Source organism: Thunnus maccoyii, chromosome 11, assembly GCF_910596095.1.
Source record: "Thunnus maccoyii chromosome 11, fThuMac1.1, whole genome shotgun sequence".
NCBI classification, from domain to species: domain Eukaryota; kingdom Metazoa; phylum Chordata; class Actinopteri; order Scombriformes; family Scombridae; genus Thunnus; species Thunnus maccoyii.
Genome location: NC_056543.1, coordinates 14,560,528 through 14,572,968, shown reverse-complemented (window position 1 = coordinate 14,572,968; position 12,441 = coordinate 14,560,528). Strand labels below are relative to the sequence as shown.

The window sequence follows — 12,441 nt, the reverse complement described above, 5'->3', positions numbered from 1 at the left end:
CTGTATGCATATTTCAGGCAAAATGTTGTTTTGTTTTGGTATTTGTTTCTATGTGTACTTTTCCTCTTTTGGAGTTAATTTCACACATTCCTGTATTTTTGTTGTTGGCTTGTTAGCCTTTGTGACCACCCAGAGCTTACAGACAGCTATTAGACTTCTATAAACTAAACAGGATCCAAACAAAATTCAGAATAAAAGTGCAGTAAATAAACACATTGTGAGTTTGACCAACTACTCTGAAAATTATATATCAAAAGGTCAGCATATGATATTTTCAATTGAATTTTGTGAATAAATATGTTTGTCAACAATTTTAATGAAGGTATTGTATGACCTTTTACTTGTTCTTGTAATGGTAAGTAATTCTAATAATTATATTTTAAATGTGAATGTCATGTTAATGTTTTTTCACCAATTAGTGAATATGATGCAGTTTAACCTTTGCAGAGAACCAAATATTAAGGTTTTACCCTTTAATGCAGTTCATGTGCAGTCAGGTGAACATCAGACAGACAAATTGAAAGAAAGTGACTTTCAACACTTTTGTCTGTTTTGATGTGATTGCCTACACCGAGTGTCACTTCTCTGTTAACATGTTCCCGTGTGAAAAACAGCAGCCATCTGTGTTTGACATTTACGACTTCTACAAATTGTTTTTTCAGATAACTTTGTGGTGGACCATAGCTCCTGTGTGCGAGCGTGCCCTAGTAACAAGATGGAGGTGGAGGAGAACCGCATTAAGATGTGCATTCCTTGCACTGACATCTGTCCAAAAGGTGAACCACTTTTTGAACCAGGCCTCATCTTTTGCAAAGGTCTTCTTCTATTGCAAAGAACAGCTATAAATTCTTAAGTTTTGAGCAATAGAAGAAGACTAGCAGAAGTTTTGTACGGAAGTTTTAATTTTGAGAAATACCAAGAATACCACTGAGATGAGACAGAGACTAACAGATGTATCATCTATGGTCTTATGCTGCTGTCTCTGCTATGTAGTAATGTGTTGAGATTATTAAGGATATTTAGTTAAACAAATGCAATTTTTTGTCACACTGTGTGTTCCAGCATGTGATGGCATTGGGACAGCCAGTCTACAGGCTGCTCAGACGGTGGACTCCAGCAACATCGACAAGTTTGTCAACTGCACCAAAATCAACGGCAACCTGGTTTTTCTCATCACTGGAATCAAAGGGTGAAAGTTGAGAATATTCAGCTTCTCAGAATAATAAAAGGGGGGGTGAAATACTAGAACTATATTCATGTTTGGACATGTTATGTTGTGTCTATAGGGTATATGTTAGCATCAGTCCAGGACTGACAGTATTAAAATGGGCTACTAGGTATTCAACATGATTCCCTTTGGGTCCGAACACCTTGCAAATAATGATACATGTGTTTGTTTGTTTTTTTCTGTGTTATTTTTACTTATTCCATTAATACGGCATATTCCTTGAGATAAGAGTGTCAGTTAAAAGCTTGAAAATGAAGTTTAAGCATGGTGGTAATTGTTTAAAAGAATATCACTAATGGTATCAGTGTCAGTGCTGGCAAGAGGGAAGTGAGTAAGCTGAAAGTGCCTCAAGAGTGAGAAAAGTGCTGGTATACAGTATGTATATGCTCATAAATTAGTCTGAAGAGTGAAAAAGGAAAGCTGCTGTACAAGTGTGGTGTGTGAGATTGTAGTTGGTGACTGTAGAGGACAAAGCAAACATGCATATATTATGTATGGGTGGGTGTGCATACATGTAATTATATTTTAAGTATTTTATCAAGTTAAACAAGAGAAATAATAACACATATTACACATAGATCACATGCTTTACTGATTTGATCTGGTATTCCAAATTGTCATTTTCTACACCTCTCTAAGTGCAGCTGACTGTCCATTGCTGTTATTAAGAGGATTCTGTGGATCTCTTTTCTATGCAGTATAAATTGCAGATGCTTTGTTATTTCTCCTTTTGTATGTGTTGTTCTGATCTCCCATTACCATTCACAGGGATGTCTATCTCAACATTGAAGCTTTGGACCCAGAAAAACTCAATGTGTTCCGCACCGTTCGGGAGATCACGGGTGAGTAATATCACTTGTACAGCATGTATATCTGCATATGGATACAAATGAACAAATGTTAATATTTAAATAAAATGCACTCTTACCCATGTCCCCTCTCTTGCACTTAATGCCATATCTAGTGTGCATATATGTAGTGTGTGTGTGTGCGTGCGTATTTGCTCAAGTCTATCTCATCCCCCCCCCCCCCCACGAGACTGTCCACACCAAGGACAGACATTGCAGCATAAGATGAATATCAGATGAGTCTTTCAATCTCCTCTTTCTCTCCACTGCTTCTCCCTCGGGGAATCCCTAGCCTTGAGTCCCACAGTCCCAGCTCTCCCTTCACGCACCATGAAGAAAAGATCCAGAACATGCGGTGTGCATCGTTAATCCTCCAGCTCCCCTACGCCACCCCCATTTCTGAGCTGCATGTACACTGTCATCCTTCCAGCCTAGACGTTTGACAATGCCATCAGAAAGAAACCTTGTTTCTCCAATGTGACAATTCCTCATGAAATTAGAAAATATTACTGTTGAAAAATGATTTGTGACATTCTTGAGTTATGAAATAGCTTCAGAAAAAGCAGAAGGCTCATGAAACAGTATCTTCCTTTCCCTTTAAAAATAAACATTTTATGTTTATGTCTATATGTAGCAGATTACATTTATCATATTTTTGTAGTTAAAAGCACCTCTGAAATACACACTGAAATAAATAATTTTTCTTACATGTTTCTCCTACCTCCTTTACAACTGATAGTAAGAATATAATTGATGGTAATTATTTGTTAATGGTTATACACGGGGCGATAAATGTAGTGGTTGTGGCTGATTCTTGCCTGTACTGTATTTTCCTACCTGCTGATGCTTCCATGGTGCCACCACATCCTTCTGATCATCTGCATGAGCTAAATGTGATTAAAAGCAAACCACTCTGCTATAAAAAGCATGTAGCTTTGTTGTAGTCGAAGAGAAAATAGAGGTAGTTCAGGTATGAGAGTGAGCCAGCTAATAACTTGTGTATCAAAAATGATGATCAATTAAACCAAATCTAAAATCAGATCTAATGAATGTGTCAAATGTTAAATGGAAAATAGCAACTAACTATAGAATTCAAGAGTTGTAATTATGGCTAAAGGTCATCATCAAAATTATATCCACTTAATTTGGCTGTGTTTGTCTTTTCAACAAGTTGTGATCCATTGGTCGACAACAGACTGATCCCTTTATCACAAGATCAAACTTCACAGAAACACAGAAAACAGATAGGAAAGGGGAAAAGAAATACCCATATGTATCGATCAAACAAGACTTAACAAACTAAAAAGTGATTTGAAAGAGTTACTCAGTTGCCCTAGTCCTTCACAGCACATAAAGAAACCCCCAGCCCAACAAAAAGTATTACAGAGAACAACATAGCGATGAAAGATTAAAATGGTTTTAAACTTTCCTTCACCCATAAAATGTGATTAGTAAGCAATCTCAGTCATTACTGTAATAGAGTAATCAGTTTGCACATTCATTTCAGACTGTGAGCTCAAGATGTATGAAAGGCACAGCAACTTTTGCATTGTGTCTTTCATGTAGCCTTGCAAATCTGGCCCTGATTTGCTCCTGAATGCATTTTTGTGTATCTGATAAAAATCTGATTTCCCAGGATGAGTAGGAATGCCAAGAGCAATAACATCAATTTAAAATAAAAAAAAAAAAACTGGACTCCCAAGGATTTTACTTTTGTGGGGAGGGGGGGCAGGGTGAGAGCTGGTGACATAAACCATTGACTATGTAGTCAGAGATGTGTGTCTGCTCAGCTTGTCATCTCTCCAAGCTGTCTAGAAAACATGACTTTTGACAGAGGCATCCAACCTGCCTCTCTGACCCCAGGGTCACAACTAGCGTCGCTCTTGCTTTCAAATGAGCTGTGTAGAACAGTTCTCATCCTACACAAAGGCACACCAGTCTTTTCCTCTCCAATTCATTTCTTTCTTCCATCCTCTCTGTTATTCTTGCTTCTCTTTTATAGCGTCTTCAAACACATATTACCAGGTCAGGTTTCAGCTAAAGAGTGGGCGATCAACTCTTGCAATTTCACACAAGTGGCTTTCTCAGTGTTGTGACTCGGAATGTAATCACCACAATTTAAGCACTCTTAACCTTTGCTTGTGAGCTCATGGTCTTCTTCTCTAAGTGTCTCCACGGTGTAATTTGCAGTGTGCATTGGTGTGCCACTGATGTGGCTCTCAGCAGAACATAAACTCCTGATACACAGGCTGCTGATGTCGGTGATCTTTTCAATTCACTTTTTCTGCATAAAACCACTCATCCACAGAGGTAAGAAGAGGGCAAAGACACAGAAAGGCTAAATGCATTTTTTTCTCCCCATCACACCTATACCACCCAACAGAACCAAGATTTAGTGCTCTCAGATGCCCTTGACTAGTGTTATTGTATACTGTACATACTGTATCACTGTGGTTGCCTTAGCACATCCTTCCATTTTTTCAGGATGTTTTTTCTGTATGTCATGACCTTGAATTACAAGGTTCTATCTGCATTTCAAGTGGTTTTGAAATGTTGAAGTTAAAAGCTTTGACATTCTTATATACATATAAGATATACATTACAGTTTTCTTTATGTACTTTAAATATATAATATCAATATATATGTCATTTTCAGATAGAGCCTTCTAACTCTGAGAACTCACTTTTTGGTTCTATCTGCTGAGGCTTCGGAGAAAGTGATGATTTTGTTGAATAAAGAGGACAGATCACTCTTATTTTGTTTTAATACACAAAATCAATGTAGGAACTACTGAAGGGAGTTATTACAAAATTTGGGCACAGACAACAATTCAGCTGCATGTTTTAAATTTAAACATAATTATATTTGATTTTCACTGAGATGACAGATTTGAACTAATAATACAGTCAAGTTTTACTAAAAACAAAATTCAAGATAATTTTTGCTGATATTTCCTTTTTCTTCTTCTACCTTGTTTTGAATTTGCTGCGTCTCTGTCTATTGCATTCAGAGCCTTTCTTGTCTTTTTCTGCTCCCAAAATGTACTTCTTTTTTGACAAACTGGGGTCTCTGTCAGTGTCTGAGCTTTTCACTGTCATCACTGTGTCCGCTGCAGGACTAAGTTATAACGTTAAACACACACCCAATTTGCAGCAGGTAGAGTTAGCATCAGCAGCTAGCAGCCTGAATGTTTCTCATATTCTTACATATTAATACTTTAGCTATCGTTGCTGTCATTGTTATGTAGTCAGAGTAACTTAAGGCACTAATAATAACAGTAATTATTGCTGAGAACTTTGCTGTTTAATTAAACTTAAACAGCTAGCTGACTAGCATGGTAGCTAAAGGTAAAAATCAGCTTCTCACTGAGTTCAAACAAGATAAAAGACTGACTCAGTTGACATTTGTATCAATGTCGTTCATAATAATTTTGAAAAAATAAACTATTTGGAGGTTTCAAAAATTGAGCAACATTTCATAATCTTTTTTAGTTCAAAGTCACCAAGCAGTGAGGTCAGATAGTAATGTGGCGGAACCTGATTGGTCCTCCTGTCTACATTCTGAGCACTGATTTGTGCTTTGCAGATGGAGCCACATAGCACCAAGTTTGAGATTGATTTTGGAAACAGAGCCTTTTCTTTTCTCAAATTTTAGGGCCAATAATGTAGAAAAAAAAATGAACCTACACAAAATGTTAAGAACTTGTTTCATGTGAATAACTCATTTTGGCCAAAAATGTCGGATAGAACCTTATAATTCCAAGGTCACGATTTTTATTCTATATTTCTCTTAACTTGCACTCGGCTGCAAGAATTAATTCCTACTGAAGACATACAGTAAATCCTTTAAAATGGGTCACAAATATACAGTTTATTTTTTGAGAAAGCCTAGGTAATTATCTAAAACAGTTGGGCACTGTAGCTTTTATGAAATGGTACTCAAACAATAGTGTAACAGAATAAGTAAATAAGTGCACTTGCTGGCTATTATATTCAGCCTCAAAATAATAGGCATTTAGTGCACCAGGGAGCAAGACTGGTGCATGAGTCAACAGGAACTGCAGTGCCCGTGTTCATCATAATGAAGGAACATGTCACCCATTGCAACAATGTGGTTTACTGATGTGTTGTTAATAGCTTTTGAACAGCAATGGCTATTTATGGCACAGCTAAATAAACAATAAAAGGCTCTGGCTACATGGGCATTACTGGATTCATCCAATATATGAATATGTGAGACCAAACTCATTGAAATTAAATGTGAAAATCAAAACCTTACAAGACAAATTTCAGACACAAGGGTTGAGACACCTCTACTCCACATTTCACTTTTCTACATGCTGTCATTGTTCAACTGCCATTCAGTAACGTCATTGCCATTACTGAATGTCATCTCAGCAGTAGTAGGTGAGAATGATGAACATCATTCATCCACCCTCTCTACTCAGTCATTCCAGAAATACAAAATGGCAACCTTTCGACCTTTTCTGAGCAGCATCCAATTGAGGAGAAAAAAAAAAAAAGTTGTAAAAGTGTTATGAAAATGTAACATTTCTAGTCTATAAACTTTTAAGTTTGCACCTGGTGTCTGGAGAGAGAACCTGTACCTACCTTGTACAGGTATAGACTATGTATGCTGTTAGCCCAGTATAACATTAGCACAGTGTGCAGCAGGCAGTAGCTTGTTACCTTGATTAGGGAGCACCCCTATTCCCCGGAAGAGCACTATGGTGGAACTGTGAGGTGCCTGAGCACTGCAGGTTTTTCCATTAGGGCAATTAGTGTCTACAAGTGTAATGCTAACAATTCTATAGCACTGCTGCCTGTGGGCTAAGAGGCCCTCAGCATCCTAAAAATATCACATAATACTTAATAATGGAATGAATTCCTATTACTATTCTATCATAATGGCAGCCATTATTTATGCTCATAGTGTATATTCTCCAGGAAAAGAAAAACAGTAAAAGAGTTGATACTGTATATTAAAAATGAGCATTGTTTTCCATTATGGAAAATTGTAATAAAATGTCATTTATTTTGGTTTTTCCACCTATTTAGCAATAACTATTGCTCTCTTGCTAAAGACGCATCAGTAACTGTAGTATAGGGATGCGTATCAAATTCAGCTCAGGTCCATTTGAATGAGCCCTGGTGTGTGATTCCTCACAATTACCTGACTTTTTTTTTCTAATTTCTTCATCAAACACTCACTCAGACCACACTGCTGCTCAGCTGGGATTTACGTAACAAACAAAACTATGTCCATGAACTGATAAAGCACTCATAAGGTGTTTCCTACCATCCACCACCACCTTGCTCTCCTCCTCCTTATCATCAGTGTGTCTTTGTTGTCATATTTACTTGAACTCCCCTTAATTACACCTTCTCCCTCTTCATCTCTCTTTCCTCTACTCTTCAATCCGCTGTACATTTTTCTTTGGTCTCACTACCTTACCCAATCGTTTTGTTTGTCCTCTGGTGTAGGCTTGGGGATTGTAACCCCCTACCATTCCTCTACTAAATATTTCATATTTCTGAATCCATTATTGAAAATCCTAAATGAGCCACAGCCACCCTCTCAACTCTTCATTTACTCCTCTAAATGATTCAGCAGTTCAGAGGCACATAAAGGAAATGCAAAAATGTTGATATATCAAACTTTACACTTGTCATAGCTGGCACCAAACTCCTTTCTGGAGTTGCTTTACCTACAGTGTAACATTTTTTCTGGCTTAGAAGTGCTTGGCTGCTTTCTGATGAGACTCAGGTGGTGTGGTTACTAGCGTCCTGGAATGTTGCTAATTCTAGAGAGATGCCAACTCTCCCTACTCATTTTATTCTTGTCACTGTGTGAAGTAGAGGATATGATAGACAGCTGATTCTAGTCTGTCAGTCCTGGTGACTCATTATAACCTGTGTACTGTACCTGTGTGTGTCTGTGTCCCCATTTAGGCTTTCTGAACATCCAGTCTTGGCCTGACAACATGACAGACTTGAGTGTGTTCAGCAACCTGGCAACTATTGGGGGGAGAGCGCTGTACAGGTACACATGAGAACATAATAGCTTTGCTGTAATTAGTATGAGTACTACTACTATGAGTGTGATTTATATCATAACTGTGTCAACAATGCCTCAAACAGAGCTCAGACTTTTAAAGGGAAGGCATTTATGGATTTGGTTTTAATTAATAGCAAAAAATGTAGAGAAACATCAGTGTTTTCTGAAGCTAGAGCTCTTTGGGAAATTAGAAAATACCAAAGGTGATTTAATTTGTCAATGTAGTAAAACTTCCAACTAAATCGGGACAATGTAATTAGACACAATTAATTTACACACACTATTAATGTTTGCGCTTAACTCACAGGTAATCAAAATGCTTTGACTGCTATAACCCATATCAGACTGAAGCTCTAGATCAACTGAAAACTGTAATGTCTTCTTGCAACATAAACATAAAACAACTTGAATTTATTTCACAATGCACACTTAAACCATCAGATGAACTTCTACATCTTTATTTATTCATTTTTATTTTTTCATTTATTTTGACATGTAACAACACTCTACCATAAGGTAGTGCAGAAGATGTGACATGCAATGAAAATTGCACGCTCTAAAAAGATAGACTGAAGAGAGTAGTAGCAGCTTTGGTTATATATTTAGATCTTTTCTATGCAAATTACTGTTTTTACGATTGGTTACATGCAGGGTTCAATACTGAGTCCTCAAAACACAGTCAACTTTATCAACACACTGCTGGGCACAGCAGTTCATTTTGCATACAAAAGCAAATCCTTCCAGCAGATACTAACACTTGATTTCAATTGACAGATGTGTCAATCAGAACACACTGAGATAAAAAAAAAACACTAACAACATGATGCATCTTTTTACGGAAGCCTTTAGTAAATCAGTTTGTGATCACTAGTTTGTTTGTATATGTTGTTTTTTAATTGTTGATAGTGTAAGAAATGTCTGTATTGTGCAAACAAACAAACTATTCATCATAAAATAAAGTCAGATTTGCACCTCTCTATAGAATTTACTACAAAGTATTATATAGGAACAAGTCAGAAATGCAGCAAGAAAGGTTTCAGTAGGCTTTATATTTGGCAATTTTTCTTTTCTTGTCATAAGGTAAATACAAAATACAGCACTTTATAATACTGTAATACAATATCAATACAGTAATTTTTTTTAAAGAATGCTGTAAGACAACATAAAGTACTGTAAATTCTCTAATACAGTGAAAAACAAACAGAAAGCACACCTTACTCCATCCTGATCAACAACAGCAAAGTGCTGTCCATATGTTAGTTTTTGAACATAAACTGAAGAGTTTTGAAGTGTAAGCATTTACAAAATGGGCTGCAGATCCACAAAGTTGTGTTGGTTATGTGTGTTTGAGTGAGAAAAGTATTCAGGAAATTTGAAGGATGTAGTCATTGAGTGCTTTTTGTGTGAAAGCAACGCAAATGTTGTCACAATTTGGTCCATAATTGTGGCTGTTGTGTTGACTGTGAAGAGTTTTGAAGATGCAGACTCAGTACTGAACCATGCATGCATGCAATTGTACAACTGTAATAGTGTGGTTTGGTCGGTTATGCATCAATGGTTAACTAAGTAATTCTCTCTCTTTTTTTTTTTCTTTTACATTAGTTGGAACCAAACAACGCTGTGCCTGAAACACATTTTTGTGATGACATTTAAAAAGCCAGCTGAGTTGTTTTAACCTAACTGGTAGAACATAATTATTTATCATTACGTTTTTAGTGATTTTTCCAAAGGTGCTCTATAAATTTTCTGTGACATTTAGATGGAAATAAAGTGAGTGTCTGTGCGGCTGGCATCGTGGACTGTGTGATGCAGCGTGTCTTGTCTCTGTGCATGTGTCTGAGTGTGTGCCTGAGGGTGTGTGTGCGTGTGTGCGTGCGTGCACTTGTGTGTCATCCACCTGCAGATGGAAACAGCAGGCAGCAGTACAAATTACAGCCTGCCACCCACCCTTGCCCCCATGCTTGATCCTGCATACTCTCTGTCTATCTGATGGCTCTGACACCCCACTGGCCTCCTGTCATTTTTAAACTGTGCAAGTGGGACATATGGTGGAAGGTTGGGGATAGGAGAAAAAAAAAGAAAGATAGAAAGAGAGGCTTGAAGGTAGAATTTTAAAAAATGAAAATATCTATTGAAGTTCTGCCGTTGCACTGGCATATACCAGGATGTGACAACAAAAAAAAAGTTAGATGAAAGCAAGAATTGAGCAGATGCAGAGTTTTAATTGTACTCTGACAACACTTGAATAGTGAAGGCGCTTGACTGAACATATTTAAACATCAACAGACTATATCATAGTGAAATGATGACAGTGTGGTGTAATTATTGTACACAAACGAGACCATGATGGAGATAATTGGTAGCCTTTATCTTGCTCCAGTGGTGTCATAGGAATATTGCTACTTGCTTTCGTACTATGGTTTCTGTTGTCTCTGTCTGTTTACTTTAACATACTGAAAGTTAGTTTACTCATTAAGTGTCTGCGCCCCTCCTGAATCCTCTATTTGGTTAACATACTGTTGAAGAAATCCAGCATTTTCCAATCACAATCAGGCTCAGTGGCTCGCAGTATAAAATGCAACATACAGTAGAGGCTGCCAGGTCTCATTTACAAAATCAGAGGCAGAACACACTGAGGTAAAAGTTATGTAAAACAATATATACATTAAAATATACCAAATGGTTTTGATCTGTGTTTATATATTTCACTGTGTGAAAAAATGGGACTGATTTCAGATGAATTGATTTCAGGATGCATTAGAAGTTAAAATATGCCTATTGTGAATCGCTGTCTATAAGAGGGAAAATAATTTCATTCTCTCTATGTATGTTAATTAATTGTGCATATGTTTTTTTTCTTTATATATCAGTTGCAAGTATTTTCTAAAATCCAGTTGCACCATCACCATGCCTGTTGCTGAGTTACTGTGTTGTACTAATCCTGTCTCATATGAATACACACACACGTACATTCATAAGCATCTATACTCCATCAGTGTTTTAAATTCAGTGGAAATGGTCATTTCTAATTTTGTGCTACAAAAAGGATGTCAAGTTTGGGTGTACAGTAGGATGCATGTGTAAGGATTTCCCTTTGACATCAGTGGTTCACAATTTGTTTGTCAATTTGCACATTTTTGTAATTTCACAATGGACACTGTCTCCATCAATCCTTGACCATATGGTTTTAGTTTCCTAAACATAATAACATATTTTTCAGATCAGAACCTTAATACTCAGTATAAAGGCTGAAGAATAATGTATTCCACATTATATTTCCCTGAAAAAGGAGTTTGTCATATAAAATTTGTGGGAGATAATATTTGGTATGTATGTGATAACGTGAAAATATTTGTTTCTACAAAAAATACAAAACTAAATCCACATTCTCTTCTGCTTCTTTACTTTCCCTTTTTTGTCTTTCCTCTCCCGGTTGCACCTCATTCCTCCTCCTGCTCCTATAATCTTCCTACCCTTCCTGTCTGGCTCTGTCTTCCTCCCACCTCCACCCATTCTTCCCTCTCAGTGGGATCTCCCTGCTGGTGTTAAAGCAACAGGGCATTTCATCACTGCAGCTTCAGTCTCTAAGAGAGATCAGCGCTGGGAACGTCCACATCGCAGAGAACAGCCAGCTTTGTTACTACGACACTGTCAACTGGACGAGACTGTTCCGCACTGCAAACCAGAAGGTTTTGGTCCGCAACAACCGAAGCCCGCAAGAATGTTGTAAGTTAATACCAAAATTATCAAAAAACACAAACGATCCACACCAAAACTGAAATGGAGTGCCATCAAAAATAGTTAGCCTTGCTTCCCCGTTGGCTAGTTATCTAAGACACATAACATTTAAATACAATGTCCCCAGTTTGATTCTGCACTGTTTTACTGTTTGCTTGCCACATGTAACAGAAACACAATGAAAAAGCATTTTTTTTTCCAAATCTGGATGTAAGTATACTTGTGATGAATTGTTCAAAGGATCTGGTGTTACGAAAAACAGATGATCATACAAAGAAGCTGTATGACATTATACATCTGCACAAAGCTGCAGCTGTTACAGTAAAACATTCAGAATAAATTCAGAAAATCTCACCTTTTTGAGCTTGAAAAATCTAAATTCTAACAATAAAGCTGCCATGTTGTGTCTTATTGAAACTCTTGTTTGCCCGCTCAGTTTCTTTTATAACCAGTTTTGGCTGAAATGTTTGTGTGATGCTCACAAATATCCTTTGCTGCTTTCATATATGTGACACTTGGCATCTTTAGATTTTTATGGTGAAAACTCCATTCAAACTCAGTGTCCAAAC

The 12,441-nt window shown here is 37.1% G+C and overlaps 1 protein-coding gene across 2 annotated transcripts in view; it reads left to right on the top strand.

Annotated features, from left to right (window-relative positions):
* LOC121907139 (receptor tyrosine-protein kinase erbB-4-like) overlaps positions 1–12,441 on the top strand; it is a 349,464-nt gene that overhangs the window by 242,506 nt on the left and 94,517 nt on the right. For both annotated transcript variants that reach the window (XM_042426534.1, XM_042426533.1), the window contains exons 8-12: positions 663–776; positions 1,063–1,189; positions 1,997–2,070; positions 8,029–8,119; positions 11,661–11,860. In XM_042426534.1, the coding sequence (XP_042282468.1) occupies positions 663–776; positions 1,063–1,189; positions 1,997–2,070; positions 8,029–8,119; positions 11,661–11,860 (606 nt within the window). The remainder of the gene's footprint in view (positions 1–662; positions 777–1,062; positions 1,190–1,996; positions 2,071–8,028; positions 8,120–11,660; positions 11,861–12,441) is intronic.